The sequence below is a fragment of the Quercus lobata genome, chromosome 1 (genome assembly GCF_001633185.2).
Source record: "Quercus lobata isolate SW786 chromosome 1, ValleyOak3.0 Primary Assembly, whole genome shotgun sequence".
Classification (NCBI taxonomy): Eukaryota; Viridiplantae; Streptophyta; class Magnoliopsida; order Fagales; family Fagaceae; genus Quercus; species Quercus lobata.
Window position 1 is genome coordinate 975609 of NC_044904.1, and position 19241 is coordinate 994849.

Below are 19241 nucleotides of genomic sequence, written 5' to 3' on the forward strand. Positions count from 1 at the left end.
TTACTTCGACTGCCTTTAACATCTGTGTTTCAATGCAAGTCCGTATCGAAGCGTTAGTTGTCTTTAATCTCTACTTCTTATTTTTCTTAACCGCTTTGTTAGCCACCACTCTTCTTATTTTCTTAATCTCTACTCACATGCTCTGTTTTGTGGAGAGTAAAACAGAGCATGTGAGTATTCTCTTCCTTGGTGATTTCATGTCCGTGTGCTGAACGAAGTAAACCAAGTCCTTTGGGCTCGACCTTTCGTGAACGAAAACCAAGTCCTTTAGACTCGATTTCCAGGTCTATGTGGACAGCTTGTCCAGCTCAATTCCCCAAAATCGAGCCCTCTGGACTCGAATTGTGAGAAACAAAATTAGTTTCAAACGTTGTCTAACTAATAATATAGTTTGGGTTTTATAGTTATTTTTTAATAAAATTTAGGCAACAGAGTTTCTTGAGGAGTTTCGAATTGCTTCTGTACTAATGGGACCATCACATGGAGGGCAAGCTTCTTGGGACACCTGGCAGCCCCCTCCTCCTTCAATCTTCAAGCTTAACTTTGATGTAGCTCTGTTTTCGGCTCTTAACAGTTAGGTTTTGGTGAAGTTATTCGGAATGAAAAAGGTGAGGTTATGGCAGCCATGGTAGTAAAGGGTCCTAAGGTATCTTCTAGTGAGGAGGCTAAGTTTCTTGCATGTCGGAAAGCTATTGAATTTGATATATTAGCCTAGGGTTTAGTCTATTAGTCTAGGGTTTAGTCTACTATATATACATCAATAATATATTATAGTGTAATACAAATCCTGTGCTACAGTGAATTATAATATGTGTATATGTAGTAGACTAAACCCTAGACTAATAGACTTCTAGTACAAGTAGGAGACTTAACTTGCACACAAAGTAGAATTAGGCTTGGGCTTATACTAATGGGCTAATATATCTTTAACACCCCCTCTCAAACTCAAGATGGAAGCTTGATGAAATCTTGAGATTTGATAAGGTTGAGAAGATCTCTTGAATGAAGTTTGGCTCTGTGACAGTAATTTGAGGAAGGCAATAGTCTTGCAGTGTTGATATGACTTCTAACGGTGGCATGACTATACCGGAGAGTTTTGACGGTAGCAGTAGGAAGCCAAAGAAGATGAACGCAGCGAAAAAACACCGAGGAAGACAAAAATTGCTCTTAAATATACCGTAAGGACAGAAAACCATGGCCACAGGAAGGTGGCTCTGATACCATGTTAAATATTAGCATTGATACACCATGTTGAATATGCTAATATAGATATGGAAACGAAAGCATAAAGTATAAAACACAATAACACACGAGGGTTACGTGGTTCAGCCTAACGGCCTACATCCATGGAGGAAACCCTAAAGGGCTATATCAATAATATATTATAGTGTAATACAAATCCTGTGTTACAATGAATTATTATATGTGTATATATAGTAAACTAAACCCTAGACTAATAGACTTCTAGAACAAGTAGGAGACTTGGCTTGCACACAAAGTAGAATTAGGCTTGGACCTATACTAATGGGCTAATATATCTTTAACACTGAACTTGTCATTGAAGGGGATAATTCTTCTATCATGAAAGGAGAATTAGATAAGATTATTGTGAAGTTGAGAGTGTGGCTAGGAATCCGGAGAAATGAAGGCGTTTTGCAATCACCGGAAGATTTAATTTTTCGGTTTAGTTTAAAATGTGACCAACATAAGGTTGTCTAAGTAAAAAAATTGTTCCAAATTTTATGATTTTTAGGTTCGTGATGAGATAATCTTTTTATCACTGTCAAGGTCTCTTGTGATCTTGGAAATTTGAGCGCTCTTTCATGTGAATTTTGTGCCATTATAATTTATATATTTAAGATATGTTCGGGAGGATTGTTAATGCTGGTTTATCTTTTTTTTTCTTCATGTGGCAGTACGATCATTTGGAACGGAAGGGAGAAAAAAGGATTGCCCGCAAGTTCCTCCAGGCGATAAAATTTACGAATATATACTCTTCCGTGGGAGTGATATCAAGGTATCCTAGGCATAAAGGCCCTTTATCTGTTCTCAATGTTGGTCTATGATGTTTATTCAACTTGTAGTGCTCAATAATTTCAATAGTCAATCATGTTTTTGGAAGAGATTCAATACACATCGTTTCTAGTGGTTCTTGTGTCAACTCTGCCCTTGAATGTTTCATTTGTTGAGTTCTTTAAAATATGCAGTTTTATCTATGCTTTGGTGTTTACTCTTACTGACCCCTTAAAAGAGTAGTTAGTTTGCCTTTTGGGTGTGCATGGTGAGAATTTAAATTTCGAGTTAGATAATTCTCTAAATATATCACAGCAGAGTCGAGAATTACCAGATTTACAGAAGATGAGATGACAAACAATGAGAGGCCTAAGCTGTAATGTTTTTATGTTATACTTTATGGGTTTTAGCGTTTGGTTGGCATGACTGTGTTGCATGCTACATGCTGAGATTTTACATTTCATTTTTTAAAAAACTGAACAGATATTATCTCAATACTCAGCTTTGTACTTGGTATATTAGGATGGTTAATATTTATGAAAGTAGAAAGACCCTGAACATCCTATAAGCTTCTTTTTGCAGGATTTACAGGTTAAATCTTCTCCACCTGTTCAGCCTCCACCGCCTATAACCAATGATCCAGCTATTATACAAGTAATTGGAATGAAGGCCATTTGATCACTTTATTAATTAAATCAGCCATTCTAATCTATATATCTATATATTACTAAAAGTTAAAGCGTAGCGTTTAATGCTGCTGCTCTCACGTTACGCCACATTAGTTGCCACGTCTCTTTTTTTTTTTTTTTTTTTAATATAATTTGTCCTACAATTTTAAAATAGTTTTTACAATTTTCAGCCCTATAAATGTAGCTCACTACTTATTTATTTATTTCCACTATCACCCTATAATAAATCTGTATAATTAATCCAGCTCACCTTTTATTTATTTAGTTCCACTATCAAGCCCAACCCAAAGTTTTTTTAGTTCAGTTTTAGGGTTTTGTATGAGCCTTTTCAGCTTAAAGGAAGAAAAAAAAAAAAATTGTTGAAGCCTTTTAAGCTTTAGCTTTTTTTTTTTTTTTTTTTTTTTTTTTTTTTTTTTTTCAATTTTCCTATAATTTTTTTTAACATTTAGTTTTTTTAATATTTACACTTCTCCAACATTTCTCTCTTCTTTACCATTTCATCTCACGTTGCGCCACATTAGTTGTCACGTCTTTTTTTAAAAAAAATATATATAATTTGTCCTACAATTTTAAAATGGCTTTTACAATTTTCAGCCCTATAAATACACCCCACTACTTATTTATTTACTTCCACTATCACCCTATAATAAATCCAACCCACTACTTATTTATTTACTTTCACTATCACCCTATAATAAATCTGTATAATAAATCCAGCCCACTACTTATTTATTTATTTCCACTATCACCCTATAATAAATCTGTATAATTAATCCAACCCACCTCTTATTTATTTAGTTCCACTATCAAGCCCAACCCAAAGTTTTTTCAGTTCAGCTTTAGGGTTTTGTGTGAGCCTTTTCAGCTTAAAAGAAGAAAAAAAAATTGTTGAAGCCTTTCAAGCTTTAGGGCTTCTTTTTTTTTTTTTTTTTTTTTTTTCCAATTTTCCTATAATTGTTTTTAACATTTATTTTTTTAATATTTACACTTCTCCAACCTTTCTCTCTCTCTTACCTTTTCATCTCCCCACTACTCTCTACATTAATATCATTCTTCCTCTTCCTCTTCATCTTTCTTTATTTTTGTCTCTTCTTATTCACACCTTTTACTATAAATTTGTTATTATCTCTTCTATTCTATGCATAGTTTTTCCTCACAAAAAAAAAAAAAAAAATGGTTCTCTCTTTCTCTCTCTCTCTCTAAATTTTTTGGTGAATTTTTTTATTTTATTTTTCTTGCATCTCTACTTTAAGTTGATAATTTTTTATATTCTTTAAAACTCTATTTTGGGTTAATGCGATTTAGTTTTGTTTTTTAAATTGTTGTTGTTTTTTTATTATTTTTTATTCTCTTTGATTGTTAAATGTTATCCTATTGCGTTTTAAAGAATTAAATATAGCATATAAAAATATAATATTATTCTATTACATAGCATGATTTGGATAATTTGGTATTTATTCTGTTACATAACATTATTTTTTATAGTGCTTAATTTAGATGTTAAACTATGAAACTTTACTAATTTTTGTTTATTTTCTAATCGTTTGTGGTGGAAAAAGTACTTTTAATAGTTGTATTAGAAGTACTCTATAATGTCATTTATTTAAAGAGAAGCAAAGGTTAGCTAAACGAAAATAATTGGATAGGTGACAAATTTTAACTTTTGCAATTTTATTTTTATTATTATTATTTTATAACAATGCATTTTCAGGGTTACTTCTTGGGTGGGGGGCGCTGAGATTTGAGGTCTTTCAAGGAGTTCAGAAAGATGATGAGTTTTTAGTGATTCTTAGAATAAGCAAAATAGTATCAACTACCGGTTTAAATAAGATTGAAAATTTATGCTTTCTTGTGGTGGAAGATAAGACGAGACCAAAGAAGATAAGATAAGACCAAAGAATTCCGAAGTATTATTTTCTTGGGCTGGGCACTTGTTTTTGAACAAACAACAAAAATTACCAAAAGAACAATGAGGTGATAGCTAGATGTTTGATCCCTTAAAATCCTGCAGCACGAACTAGTGGCAGAACTCGGAATTTCTTATTTGAAACAACAAATTGTGTAACCCAAGTTATTCTAAACAGGCAGATGTGGACAAATGTGAGAGCATTTATCACACAACATATATATTTGCAGTGTGAAAAGTCCTCACAACGCACACAATTATTGATAGAGCCACAAGCGAAACAAACTACTTGGTTATGGCAACCAGGATTCTTCTAGGAGGAAGAGAAGGCCTTCTTCCATGAAGCAAAGCCATGTTATCAAAGAAGAGAACATCTCCCTTTTCCCACTTGAATTGGATGCTCTCTTCTTCGATGATTTCTTCACATCTCTTGACTACATGTTCCGGTAATTCTGTTCCATCTGCCATCATGGCTGAGCTGTGTTCCTTTCCATGCGTGCCAACTGCGAGGTTAAACCACATCCTCCTTCCTTTTCTTCCATCAAACACCTTTGTTAGAGGTCGTGGGCTCAATGTTGCCTGAACTGCACCATTTGGTAGCCACTCCAAGTCCATGCCAGCAGCATTGGCCCTATAATAAAATTTTCACATGTGAGACTTGAATTTCAAGTGCTTTACCATGATAAGATGGCACCGAATTCAGGAGAAGGATCCTCTGCATTTGCTTAATTTGAAATGGAGAGTGCATTTCATATTAAGAATTTGATAGTTAACAAAAGTCATCTAATTCAAAATCAGTGATCATTCCTTATTTGGTGTAATAGAATTCTAAATGATGTGGCACTGTGCATAGTCTTACGTTCTTGAAAATGAAATTTGAAACATGAAATGAACCCTATTCAATTTGAGCCAAATAGAAAAGATCTTGATCCCCAAAACCATGCAGTCAAAACTTTCCTGCTAGATTACTTATATGTGTATGTAGTCCTTGTAACTTGTTCTTAGAGTCACGCATTGGCTATTTTAACTGAAGCTAGACTCAAGGAAAAAGCTAATGAACATTGGTTCTGAATATTGATTTATGCCAAGAGGCAAGAGCTGTCATATTCTGCAAGAGCATGCATTCCACCTATGTTGAAAACTAGAGATGAGCCGCATGTAACTAATCAATAGGTTTAAGGACAATTTTTTCATAAATGCTAACATGACCTATTGTAATTGGTGTATAATAAAAGTTGTGTCAGTGGTAAAACTGAGTGGAAGTCATGTTACTCCAGTCACAACATGTCATGTTAGTAGTTTTGAAAAATGTTGTCTCCCTTGTATTACTCATAAACCAATATATATAAATATATGAGCACACTAATGGACAACATCATTACAAAACCAGAAAGTGATAGCTTCTTTATGCATGTAGATCATTGTCTGTACCTTCTCTCAGCTTCTGCACAATCCGATGTTCCAAAAGTATCTTCCCAGCCTCTACCTCTCATGGAGGATGCTGTATCATTCTTGCTTAGAGTTGTGAATGTGTACTTTAGCCCCTTCTCCTCTATTTTCTCCACAGCTTCTGGGAACTCCTCTAGCATCCTTTCTGTTACTCGGAAGCTGGGAACAAAGGGTGTCTCTCCACCTTCAGGGGGTGGTATCTCACAGAAAAATATAACTTTTTTTGGACATTCCTTAATCTGGTTGGTTAGACATAATTAATAAAGTTTAGCAAATGGCACATGCTATTATTTGTCCAACTCTTTCAAATTATCATCAAAATTATACATTTGCAATCTCCAATTAGATGTGTAAGAGACATAATTAAGATGAAATAAAATGTTAAGTTTCCTCCATATTTACTCTCTAATCAATTCAGTGCATAGTCTGCTTCATCATCAAAATACATCATCACTGCTTGACTCGTTAAATTTATATATTGCACATCGGCTATGATTTAATATGAAATGCTAGTTTCCTAGGAGTTAAAAGTAGTGATTGATGCATCAAAATAAATAAATAAAAGAAGTGGTTGGTGCTGACTTCTGAGGTATACTCTTGGACCCAGCTTATATTGACCAAAAATATAACAATAATTTCTTATGAACTCAATATGATGATGACTTTCTCCTTCATGGCAAACTAATTAACCACATCAACTGTGTCCTTAAAGTGCTTTGATGTCTCATTATTAGCTGGGGCTCATGTGTAACGGCTAGAAATGACACTTTAGACCTTGTAGTTTTGCTTAACAAAGTAAATTTTAACTTGAAATTTAATTGTGGGTTTCCAAACTTCTAGTTAGTTTAACTAACAAAGTTTTTTGGTCATTGAATAAAAGACTTTGGATTGAATCCTGTCTACACAAAAAGGAAAATTATTGGTATGTTAGATTAATAATATAAAGCATTCATCATGGAGGGATGTCATAGGTTCAAACTATCATATTCAATCAAAGAAAAAAGTTAGGATTTGGCTAGGTAGAGAAGGTATATTCTATAGCTATTAAGAGGCAGAAATGAATCACTTTTAACCAAAACCCCCTTTCTTAGACTGTCATATATATGTGTGTGTGTGTGTGAGACTTACCAAAACCATTTCATGGTGGTAGTGAATGAACTCAGAGAGTGGTCCCTCGTTGGCTGTCAAAACTCGTTTGTAAACATGTGTTCGAGGTGCTGGCCCCACATAATGAATTTCTTCCCAGCCAAAGATTTCTATGATTTCATTGAAATCCTCAGCTTTCTCAACGTTGTAACCTCTAAGGAGGACAGCACTGTTGTTGATGATCATTTGCTCGAACCAGTCCTTGTTTTCCTTGAGAGCCAAGAGAAGGGATTCCAAGTCACCCTTGTTGGGCTCTGGAGGTTGTAAAACTAGTGGCATGATTTCACCATGCACCACTTTTTGGCCTTGACATTTTCCTTCCTTGAAGGCCTTGCTAGAGAATTCCATTCCTCTCTAAATGTTTCACTTTTTTAGGAGTTTTTCACTTTAAGTGGGATTATATTTCACACTCCTAGTTTGCTTATATATAGTGGCGATGTAATGGTTATTATCATGGTTGTCAAATCGTGAATCATATCGTAAATCGATTTTTGATTTTTTTGTATCGTGTATCGTATCAAATGATTCAAATCGTGTATCGTAAAATACACAAACACCTAATAAAATTATAAATAATTATAGATATACATATATAAAAGGTATATTCATTATAAATTCAAAATATATTCAACTAATGATCAATTTAATCATTATTTATGTAATAAAATTTAACAAAGCTAACTAAATAAATCAAATTAACTTATATTTATAACATGCACATTCAAATTGATTAAACTCAAAAGTAATACATGATATATGAACCAAAATAATAATATCTTTTCATCATCTTGGTTATTCAACTCCATTTAAAGTCAATGTTATCATCCTCAGCATCTTGCAAAATAATTTTTTCATAGACATTTTCTTTATTATTATCAACATTTACTCTCTTTTTTTTGTTTTTTTATTCTAATAATTTTTTCTTTATATTTTTTCTTGGCATTCTAGCTTTTTAGACTCAAAATAATAATAACAAAATAAAAAATAATTATATTTTCATTTAATACATTATTAATAGCATAGAAAATAAATTTGCACATATAAAAGTGAGTGTTATAAGTATAGTCTAAATTTTGTAGGAGAAAAAGAAGGGAGGAAAAAGACTCATGGACTTGCTATTTCATTAGACGCAATTAAGTTTCCTAATAATTTTGTGTTAACAAAGTCTATAAACTTGTTTAAATCAAATAAAATCACAAATTTTAACCAAAAAACTCATTTTAAGCCCACATGTCTATGTATCGTACGATACGTATGATTTACTGATACGATACGATTCATACGATACGCATCTATATATTAGACGATTCATGAACATTTATGATACAAAACTTTTTGTATACAATACAATACATATCGTACGATATGAATTGCGTATTGTACGATACTGACAACTATGGTTATTATTGTTTAGGGAGCTGTTTACAAAGCTTGGAATTAAGATAGGTTTGGTTTCTTCATCGACTTGTTTAATTGAGATTCTTTATATATGTCGTTTTGTGAAGGGTTGGAATTTTGTTTGGTTTTGGTGAACACTTGGCTTATGCAGCCTCCTACAAATAGAAGGTAGTGTCTTTTTTTTTTTTTTTTAATATTTTTTGTCACTATTCATTAGGCATTGTTTACTTAATTCATATGTGATAGCCCCAAATAACCACCAAATTATCGTACGTAAACATTTGAAATTTATTTTTGTGAAGAAGTTAAATAATTAAACTTGGTTTGACATAAGTTGATGTTGAAGCTAGATGGTTACTAATTACCAAATCTTTTATATATTTATTGTAGCAATTAGTTGGAAACTTCTAGTTATGGATTTATAAAGTTCATTCCAAAGGTTTTTATTGGATACATCAATAGTTGGGGGAGGGGGAATTTTAATCCTAGATATTTTGAAAATACCAAAAATTGTCAACTAGTTAAGGTACAAAGCTCATGACCATTCATTATGAAGGTTTTAGAGTTCATCTAGTCGCAAACCCACGCAATGCGTGGGAATAGATCATTATTTTATAATTATGGTATTAATATAATTTATTTTCTAAATTTTTTTGAAGATAATTTTGTTCTCCCTAAAAATTAAAAAATTTCTAAAATTATTTTATCTTTCTAACTCTACCAATATATCATTTTATTATTTTGGGTTGCGTTTGATTGATATTATTCCTTTATAAGGTGGTCCATATTATTCAAAATTATGTTATATTGCACTATGTTTTTCTAATTTTTTTCTTGTGCAATTAAACTTTTTAAGTTTTGAATAAATCATTCAAATTCCTCATTCTCTTAAAGAAGATTACTATGATAATAAAAAATCATAATAAAATTGCACTTAATGTTACTCAAATAATTGATAGACACATTCGAATGCATAGCCAAGACTTTATATATATATAATTTCAAATTCTTACTTACAAAATAACTAACTAACTCAAACAAAAGTCAAACCAAAACTATAATAGGGAGAGAGATTACTTGTGATGGAAAACTCAAAAATATAGCACTAAAACATATTAACCCAAAATAAAGTTTTAAAAAATACAATGATTTGTCAACCTAAAGTAGAGTTGCAAGAAAGAATAAAGAGAGAGAGAGAGAGAGAGAGAGAGAGAGAGAGAGTTATAAAAAATAAGATAAGAATAAAAAGAGTAAAAATATAAGATATAGTAATAAATATCAAATTATTCAAGTCATGATATATAATATAATAATGATGATATATTCTTATATACTATCTTTATAATGTAATAAAATGACATCTATTAAATCAAAGAAAAAAAATACAATCATAAAAATAAAAAACTAAATCACATCAATCTAAAGTAAAATTCTAAAAAATATAAAAATTCATCAACTTAAGGTAAGTTTTGAAAATAGCTTACGTTGATAATATGAGACTGAAACAATTCAATAACCTACAACGAAACGTTAATTATTCAATAACTGAAAATATACTTGCATTTTTTTTATAGTGTAATATGAGGCTAGCCATACCACATCAACCACATTATAGGATGTAAAAAATTAAAAATATATATATAAAAGAAGGAAAATAATTATGAAACTTTTCAATTTGCAATTATGTAATTATACTTTGGAAAGGAACTCATAATCTCAACCAAAGAAAAAAAAAATGAAAACTTAGAAACTCATATGGTCTAAGCATATATGATAACTCAAAACAATATGCATCTCAAAATTTGGCACGGTCATGTTCAATTTAGACCAAGTATATAGGTTCATTATTTCAGTTCAATACATAACAATGATAACATAAACAACAATTGTAATTGAAAATTAACAATGGTATACTTAGGCTTCCCAAGCATTAGTGGTATACTTATTCCTTACTCCTGTATCAACATCAGATTAGCTGAAATCACAAACATGAATTCTATGATATGTGGGTTGATGCAAATGAGTTACAAACAAATATTAATGATAAATACGACGAAAAAAAAAAAAAAAAAAAACTTTCAATACAATGAAACCATGATCACTAAGATTGGGAGTGGACCATGATTTCTCTAGCACAACAAATCCATAGGAGTCACATAATAGGAAATCAAGACCACCAAATCTTTTATATATTTATTGTAGCAATTAGTTGGAAACTTCTAGTTATGGATTTATAAAGTTCATTCTAAAGGTTTTTATTGGATACATCAATAGTTGGGGGAGGGGGAATTTTAATCCTAGACATTTTGAAAATACCAAAAATTGCCAACTAGTTAAGATACAAAGCTCTTGACCATTCATTATGAAGGTTTTAGAGTTAATCTAGTCGCAGACCCACGTAATGCGTGGGAATAGATCATTATTTTATAATTATGGTATTAAATATAATTTATTTTCTAAATTTTTTTGAAGATAATTTTGTTCTTCCTAAAAATTAAAAAATTTCTAAAATTATTTCATCTTTCTAACTCTACCAATATATCATTTTATTATTTTGGGTTGCATTTGATTGATATTATTTCTTTATAAGGTGGTCCACATTATTCAAAATTATGTTATATTGCACTATGTTTTTCTATTTTTTTTCTTGTGCAATTAAACTTTTTAAGTTTTGAATAAATCATTCAAATTCCTCATTCTCTTAAAGAAGATTACTATGATAATAAAAAATCATAACAAAATTGCACTTAATGTTACTCAAAAAATTGAAAGCAAGAGAGAGAAATAACATTTTGTGTGTGAGAAAACTATACACTGAATGTGAGAGAGAATTTGAAATTTATAATAAGAAGATGAGGATAAGAAGAGCCAAAATAAATGAAGATAAAGGGATAGAGGAAGAGAGATATTAACGTAGTTAGTAGTGGGAAGATGAAGGGTAAAAAGGAGGGGAAAATGTTTGTGAATGTGTAACAATAAGTTAGGAAAATTAATAAAAAGAAAAAGAGTTAAAAGAGAGAGAGAGAGAGAGAGAGAGAGAGAGAGGTAAGTGGATAATGTGATTGCTGATGTGTCTTAACAAAAGTTTAGCAATAATAAATATTACGCTTCAGCTTTTAGATATATATAGATGTAAATGAGTGTAGTCAAATAGGTAAACGACAAAAATATGTAATAAAATACTAGAGTACAAGAAGCTTGTTAAAATTATGATCCTACCAAAATTAAAATTGGTGGAAGGATATTCCTATCATAAGATTGAATCCATCATCCTATAGTTTTACAAACTAATAGCAAAATTTTACAAACTATAAAATCATATATTTTATATCTGTCTAAATTTAAAAATTATATTCTTAATATACTTAAATCAAATAAGTTTAATATATACTATTTTGTAAAGGGTGTCTACTATTCAAATAATCTATCTTGAAATAAGAAAGAAATAATAAACACAAGGCTATGTAAGAGTGTAGACAAAGTCATTACCTTGGTTGATTATAAAATTTGCCACTAAAGATTGAAGTTTTAAAGAAATCTCTTTTACCGATAATTGTAACAAAATCAAGTACCTTAATTAATTTGTAATCGCGGTGTACTACCCCTTCCCAAAAAGTTTGATCCCTGTTTTATGGTTATAATAAATATTTAAAACATTTTAACAGTTTATACATGTGAACCTAAATAGAAAAACAGTTTAAAACCCAATAATGTTATTGAACAATACAATCGTACGTATAAAACATCCATAATCTAAATTAATGGGAAAATGGAGATTTAATCATTTTGAGCTTTTTAAGATAACACCATTTTGTATGATCTGAATCCGAATTATATTTTAAAGGACAAAAAGAAAAAACAAAGGCAACAGCTTGATCTTAATGAGGGATACTCATTCATTGCTAGCTTTATGTTTGTTGTCTCCTATCTCCAATGGGTGCAACTAAGTTGAGGCAGGCCAAGGCCTATTTTATATACCATGATTAAGATCTTACTTTCATAGAACCAGGGACGGAGGGAGACTTGGACGGGGGCAATGGCCCCCCCTATTTTTTTTTTTTTTTTTAAATTAATATATACATAGTCACCAATTTTAGCAATTTTGTTCTATAAAATCACACTTTGTCCCCTTTAATATTATCATTGATTCTTTTAAGAGTACTACTCTAACCACAAAATTTTCTATAACATTTTTACAAATTTTTGTGGTAGTAAACTTTTATTAGTTTGCATCTAGGCTCATTACTTACATCGTATTTTTACTTAATAATAACCACTTACCACATTAAGAATTTGTAAAAAAAAGTTTGTAATTTTAGCATTTTTCTCCTTTTAAAGGCCAGATCTAAAATCTAAAGCAAAATAAACAAGCCTAAAAAAATTGTTCAGCAACAAAAATTACTAATAGTAAAGTTAAAAACAATTAAACTCAATTAACCAATTTTACCTAAAACAAACAACTTGACCCTTTAAAAAATTTTAAACAAAATAATTTTGTCCATACCTAAATGCACATATAGAAAACACAAATAAAAACTCATTAGCTGATATGCAACTGAGCCGAAAGCTAGAGCCAACGCACGCAACTAATAGTAAAACTGCTCCCTAACTTCAAGTTCTGACTCCATCCTTGCATAGAACTTAGTTACCAATAAAACCCACCAAAAGAGATTGTGATTTTTTTAATTGTAGATTACGTGGAACTAAGAAGTAGAGGTCCCTATCAATTAAGCAACCTCACAAATCTGGGTCCTGGAAACAAACGAAGGTTTTGTTTTCTTTTGTTCTGGTTTTCGAAAGAAACAAAAGCGAGGTTTATAATACATTTTGCTAGAGCTAGAAGTAAAACAAGGCACGAGGAGAGAGCACCAACAAAAGTCAACAGTAATGAATGTGTTGGCACTTGCCATGCCACCTTCTTTACTCAAATGTTGCATTTTACAGACAGCACTGGCAATGCAATTATTAAAAGCAAATACACTTTGTGGTTTTGATTTAATTTGTAATATATGCAATTTTATTTATACGTCTGTATGATATCAGTATGGACCATAGGTATGGAGAATAAAATAAAGTGAAAACGAATGCTCTAAATGCTTTTATTAGTAAACTATTTTAAGAATAATACTATTTTATTTTTACAACTACTTTTTGTTTTTTAACAGTTTGTTGAGATGTAAAGTATAAGTAGAATAAAATTATTTTCATATTAACCATTATTGATATTACTTTTATGGTATAACATTCCTAATAAATTACATCAATAGTTATGAAAAAAATTATGGAGTATAATTAGGGGTTTTTTTCACCATTGGTATATTTTTGGTTGAAACCGGGAACATATGATTGATTGATTTTCATATATAAAGTGGCCAACATGTCCATGAGTTTAGATTTGATACTCAAAAACTTTATTAGGGAACTAATATTCTTCCAATTTTATTAGATGCAAATGACCTATAAAGCTCCGCTTGGGAGTTCATAAGGGAATGGAATAGAATGGAATGAGATGGTCATAAGGAAATGGAAAGGAATGGAATGGAATGTATTTAAGTAAGGGAAAAAAATGGAATGGAATGGAATTAAGTAACCTTGATTGGATCTTTTAAAATAAAGGAATGGAAATGAATGAAATGTAAGTAATCCTGTTTGGGAGCAACATGGAGAGAATGGAATGGAATCATTTTATGACAATATTACTATTAGACCCCTATTTTAAAATAAAAGGTTGAATATATAGGGGTATTTTGGGAGTTCTAGTAAAAAAATCATTAAATCTAATTCCATTCCCTCCCATTCCTCTCAATTTTGGGGAGAATGAAAATTTGAGGTTTTAAGGGAATAGAGAGGAATGGGTGTTCCCTCCTATCCATTCCATTCCCTCTCACTTAAACTCCCAAACAAGGGAATAGACTTTTCATTCCATTCATTAAAACTCCCAAACAAGAGAAGGGAAGAATATTCTAAAATTATTCTTTTTATTCCTTTCCATTCCATTCCATTCCATTCCCTCCTCCCAAGCGGAGCCTGAAAGAAGTGAAGAACAATGTATTGGAAGGGATAAAATTACTTTAGGAAAAAAAAAAAAAGAAGAAGATAAAATGGTCTCTAACTTTGTTTGGAATCCGCTTATTTTGTTAAAATTGAAAACTTTTTACTGAAAGTACAGTAAATAAAAATAAAAGTTAGTTAAAATAGTAGAATAAAACTCATAAATATTACTAAAAAGTGTAATAAAACTCATAAATAATAACAAAAATAAACTAAATAGTAAAATAAAAAAAAGTGAATAAGAAAATGGTCGGTCATACCTTAAATAAGAAAAAGCGAATAATAGTTTTTATTAAGAAGTATTATATGTTCTTATGTTACCCCTCTTTTGAAAAAAAATTCACTAATCAGAACCAAATCATCAGTAGTGTGATACACATCTAGATATATTTCAGTGTCAAATTTCATTGATTTATAAATAATAATGGCCTAATCTAAAAAGCAATCCACTACCATTATTGTCATTAACGTCTGGTAACTGAGTCTGACATCTCAATCTATTACATTACCAATAATGCAAAGTAAATGGTAATAAACAAAACCAAACCTTATTCCAAAATAAAGTTTCCCAAAAGGAATTGCTTTACTCAATACCCTACTATGGTAGATCTAAAGCTCAGCTTTAACTGTAAGTTCCTCAGCTCAGCTCCTAGTGCTACCACTTTCACTGAGTTTGGACTGTGGGACTGAGAGTACTACTGCAACAAGTACACATGGCCATAACCTCCTCTTCACTATTCCCACTCCTTTTCTTTGCTAGACTCTCAGGACTTGTAGTGGCATTGCTAGTCCTCTTCTGGGCCCTTGCTTTCAAGTCCAGCTTCCTCCTTCACTCCTCCCAAGAAGACCTCATCTATGCAGTATGTTACACTATCTCTCTCTGCATGTCATTTACACAAAGCACCAAAGTATGGTTTTTTATCTTTGAAGTGCTTCAGAGGATTGGTTTTTATTTTCCTTTCTTTTATGACAGGTTCTTCATCCTTTACTAATGGTGATTGGTTTTATTCTCATCAGTGGCGAAGGTAGCTAGTGAAAGAACTTAGAAATTATTATATACTAAACAATGTACATGTAAACTTGTTAGACCATTAACAGTAAATTTGCACAATGGGGCTCATGTTGTGCTTCTTTTGTTTTTGTGTGTGTTTTTTAGCAATTCTGGTGCATAGATGGTTGCCTGGTTCAAAGAGCTTCAAGAAATCCGTGCATCTGTGTCTACAAGGAGTGGCTTTGGCTTCTGGGTTTTTTGGGATTTGGACGAAGTTTCGTGGGAATGATGGAATTGTGGCTAACTTCTATAGTCTGCATTCTTGGATGGGTTTGATATGTGTCTTCCTATTTGGAGCTCAGGTTTTGTTTCTTCAATTCCCCAAGTTTTACTGATGCACGTTTCTTATTTTACTTCAATTGTTTCAAAATCATAATGTTGTGTGTGTTTCCTAAGAAACTGAATAATATAAGTAATGCTTCACAGCTCAGGTGTTGATGCCATTTTGATCCTCTTCAATTTTCACACTATTACCAAACCCTTCTAGTTTCAATTAAAAATTAACACAACTACATTACTTTTTTGATCCCCCATTTCTTTGATGGCATGTCTGTTTCAATTAAATAGCAACAAGACTACACTACTGTTTTCAACTTTCATTTCTTTTGAGAGTAAGTTCCTTATCTTTACTAAAATGATGACAAAATTCTGTCTATGTCAATTGCATGATCAAGGAAAGATGCTTTTGGATGTTTTCATAATAACTAGCTAGGAAGCATGTAGGCCATCAATCATTATCAATTTGTCAAGGTAAAATATGGAATCCGATGCAATGACTAATATGACATTCATATACAATTTCCATAGTAATTTACGGATAATAAAATTCAAAACAGAAATTAGTGGCCCGAAAATTAAACAATAAGATGGAAAATTAGAAGGATTTTTCTTGGATAGCAAAATAGCATATATCCTAGTAGAAAACAATCTCTAAATTAACATCAACCTCTTCTCCTAAACTAAGGAAAGCAGAAGGGGCTATTGTTATTGTTAGAATTGTTATTGATTTGTCTACATCTTTATCGTTACCATTGAGATCTCTATTGTAGGTACGTATAGTCTATAGAGACGAATTCTAGGCTATTCATAGACTAGGAACCTAGACAATATGTTATATTTGTAACAATTGCTTGAGTACTTTTCTACTTGTTGGGTACCTATTTTTGAGATATTTTATTTAGGGTAAGGAACAATGCCTTAGGTTCCCCAATTATTAAACTCAACCTATAGTTGAATTGATGAATGAACTAAATGGCTGACTTTAATAGTCCGTGTAAAAAATGACACTTTTTTTGTTGCATTAATCAATATAATATTTGGTTGAATTCAATTGGAAAACATAAGGTACAAGAATTATATGAGTTTTGTCTTTTATATATTCTAATGAAAAGCGTGTATTTTCAAATAATATGATGTGAGTTTCAAATTCTCTTATAGGAGTATTAATTTAAATGCAGTGGTTGATGGGTTTCCTGAGCTTTTGGCATAGAGGAGAGGCGCGCACAGTAAGGCTAAGGGTCTTGCCTTGGCACATTTTCCTTGGTCTCTACACATATGGTTTGGCTGTGGCCACAGCAGAAACTGGACTTCTAGAGAAGTTGACATTCCTACAAACCAAAAGAAATGTATCCACACACTCTCCAGAGTCCATGGTTGTCAATAGTCTAGGAGTGGGTTTGGCCCTTCTTAGTGGCATTGTAATATTGGCCGCGGTTTCACCAAAGCACAAAACCCTTCAAAATAAACTCATGTTCTCAGATGCTAAGTGCTTGTCATTTTAACAAAATTGTTTTGAGTCTTTTGACTTGGCTTTATAGTGATATCCTTATTGGATATGTTTGTAAATGTTACTTATTGTTTGTTTTATAGTAGGGGAAAAAATAGAGTAGGGGAAAAAAGGGGGAAATCTTCTTGTGAATTTTGAGCTGTGTAATTGCCTTGATTTTCATGGATTCACTTTGAATATGTAGTGTTTGTGGTTTCTCAAAATGCAAAGAAATATTTTCCAGGAAAATAGATATACTATTTCTTGTGACTTTCATTCATTTTATCCCTTGATTTTTCAGACAAAATTTTCCCAAAACCGTTCATGTATTTGTTTGTTCATACCTTTCTTTCTTCATTCTCCTCACCCAATTGCATGAGTACTTTATAATTTATATATGATAAGCAATCTGTTCATTCTTCACATCTGAGAAGTAGTCTTCTTTTTTCCTCACACCTGAGAAATACTAAAATAGTCTTCTTTATGCGTCCTCTTGGGGTTGGAAGCTACCAAGATTTGAAGAGCAATATATTACACATGCCATCAAAACTATGCTCAGTTATAGTTTGAGATGTTATGGTTTAAGAAGTCTCAAATTTGTTTCTTAGATTTGGTATTCTATTTGGTATTTTATAGTGCCCATTTGCAAGATACATACACTTTTTTCTTAATCCTTCATAAATCGTTTCCTCAACTTTCCTCATTCACCTCAAAATTGCATGTTGTCTTGCAGATGCTCAACAAAACAAGTTCGAGGGTTCTAGTAAAATTACGAACACTTAAACATAACTGAGCATGATTTTGATGGTATGCCTTTTTTAGTTTTATGGAAACTATAAGGCTAAAAGCTAATGGAGTAACAATTAGCTAATAATAAAATTTTCAATAATAAGTAAAAACATTAAATTTAACAAAATTTAGAAACAATAATAGATAATTTAACTATATTATCAATCGAAGAAAAATGTGATAGACTCAAAAGGCCATGATTATTGAGGTTTGGAGTTGAGAAAGAGAGAGTAGATGATGGTATATGTTGTGTTGTGAGAGAGACGAGAGAAAATTTTGATTTTGATTTTGATTTTGCACAAGGGGTTTTAGGTTGTAATTGGTGGGGCTTTGAAAATTTTGATTTTGATTTTGCAAAAGGGGTTTTAGGTTGTTAATGGCGGGGCTTTGAAATTTCAGGGGCAACCTTATCTTTTCAGGAGCAAATAGTATGTTTTGTTGGTGTGTTTTTTTAGATAGGTGTCAATTTTTTATTGACCTTAGAAACACCAACTAAATGCTGAGTTGGTATTCTTGAAACATGATATACTTTCTCGTAACAAAGGGTATACGGTCTATTTTTAGCCCCCAAAAAAAAATGGTACATTATCTTTTGAGATGTTCAATTTCTTCCAAATATTTATTTAATTTATTCCTTCTTCTTTTTTTCTCAATACTTGGTAGGTTATATAAATATACTAAGACTAGACAATTAAAAAGTGATGATGAACGGTTATCATTGTCCAATAATAAAATTTTAAATTTTATCAATATGAAAATATAGGAGAAATTAGATTTAACCCACCCGTGGTTAGGCCGGTTTTAATAGTGTATACATGTGGTTTATTTGTTGATGTCACAAATTTAATTCAAAAATACTATATGTCATGAATCTTAGTGCAATAGATTGAAAATACTTAACAAAAATAATTTGGGTCAAATTATCGCAATGATATCTTTGTTGCAATAGATTATTATTTCATGTTTGTGTTACAATTAATTGTA

At 31.3% G+C, this 19241-nt stretch overlaps 2 protein-coding genes across 2 annotated transcripts; one reads left to right on the forward strand and one right to left on the reverse strand.

The window, feature by feature from the left end:
- Positions 1 to 4816: 4816 nt before the first annotated feature.
- On the reverse strand, positions 4817 to 7551 carry LOC115963522 (clavaminate synthase-like protein At3g21360). The gene is made up of 3 exons (XM_031082581.1): positions 7186 to 7551; positions 6040 to 6296; positions 4817 to 5239 (listed from the first exon to the last, which is right to left on the reverse strand). Exons 1-3 carry the CDS (start codon positions 7549 to 7551, stop codon positions 4894 to 4896), a joined length of 969 nt encoding a protein of 322 aa, XP_030938441.1. The 3' UTR covers positions 4817 to 4893.
- A 7659-nt stretch (positions 7552 to 15210) lies between these two features.
- LOC115971329 (probable transmembrane ascorbate ferrireductase 4) lies at positions 15211 to 17706 on the forward strand. The gene is made up of 4 exons (XM_031091226.1): positions 15211 to 15512; positions 15626 to 15677; positions 15809 to 16005; positions 17161 to 17706. Exons 1-4 carry the CDS (start codon positions 15366 to 15368, stop codon positions 17482 to 17484), a joined length of 720 nt encoding a protein of 239 aa, XP_030947086.1. The 5' UTR covers positions 15211 to 15365; the 3' UTR covers positions 17485 to 17706.
- Positions 17707 to 19241: the final 1535 nt, after the last annotated feature.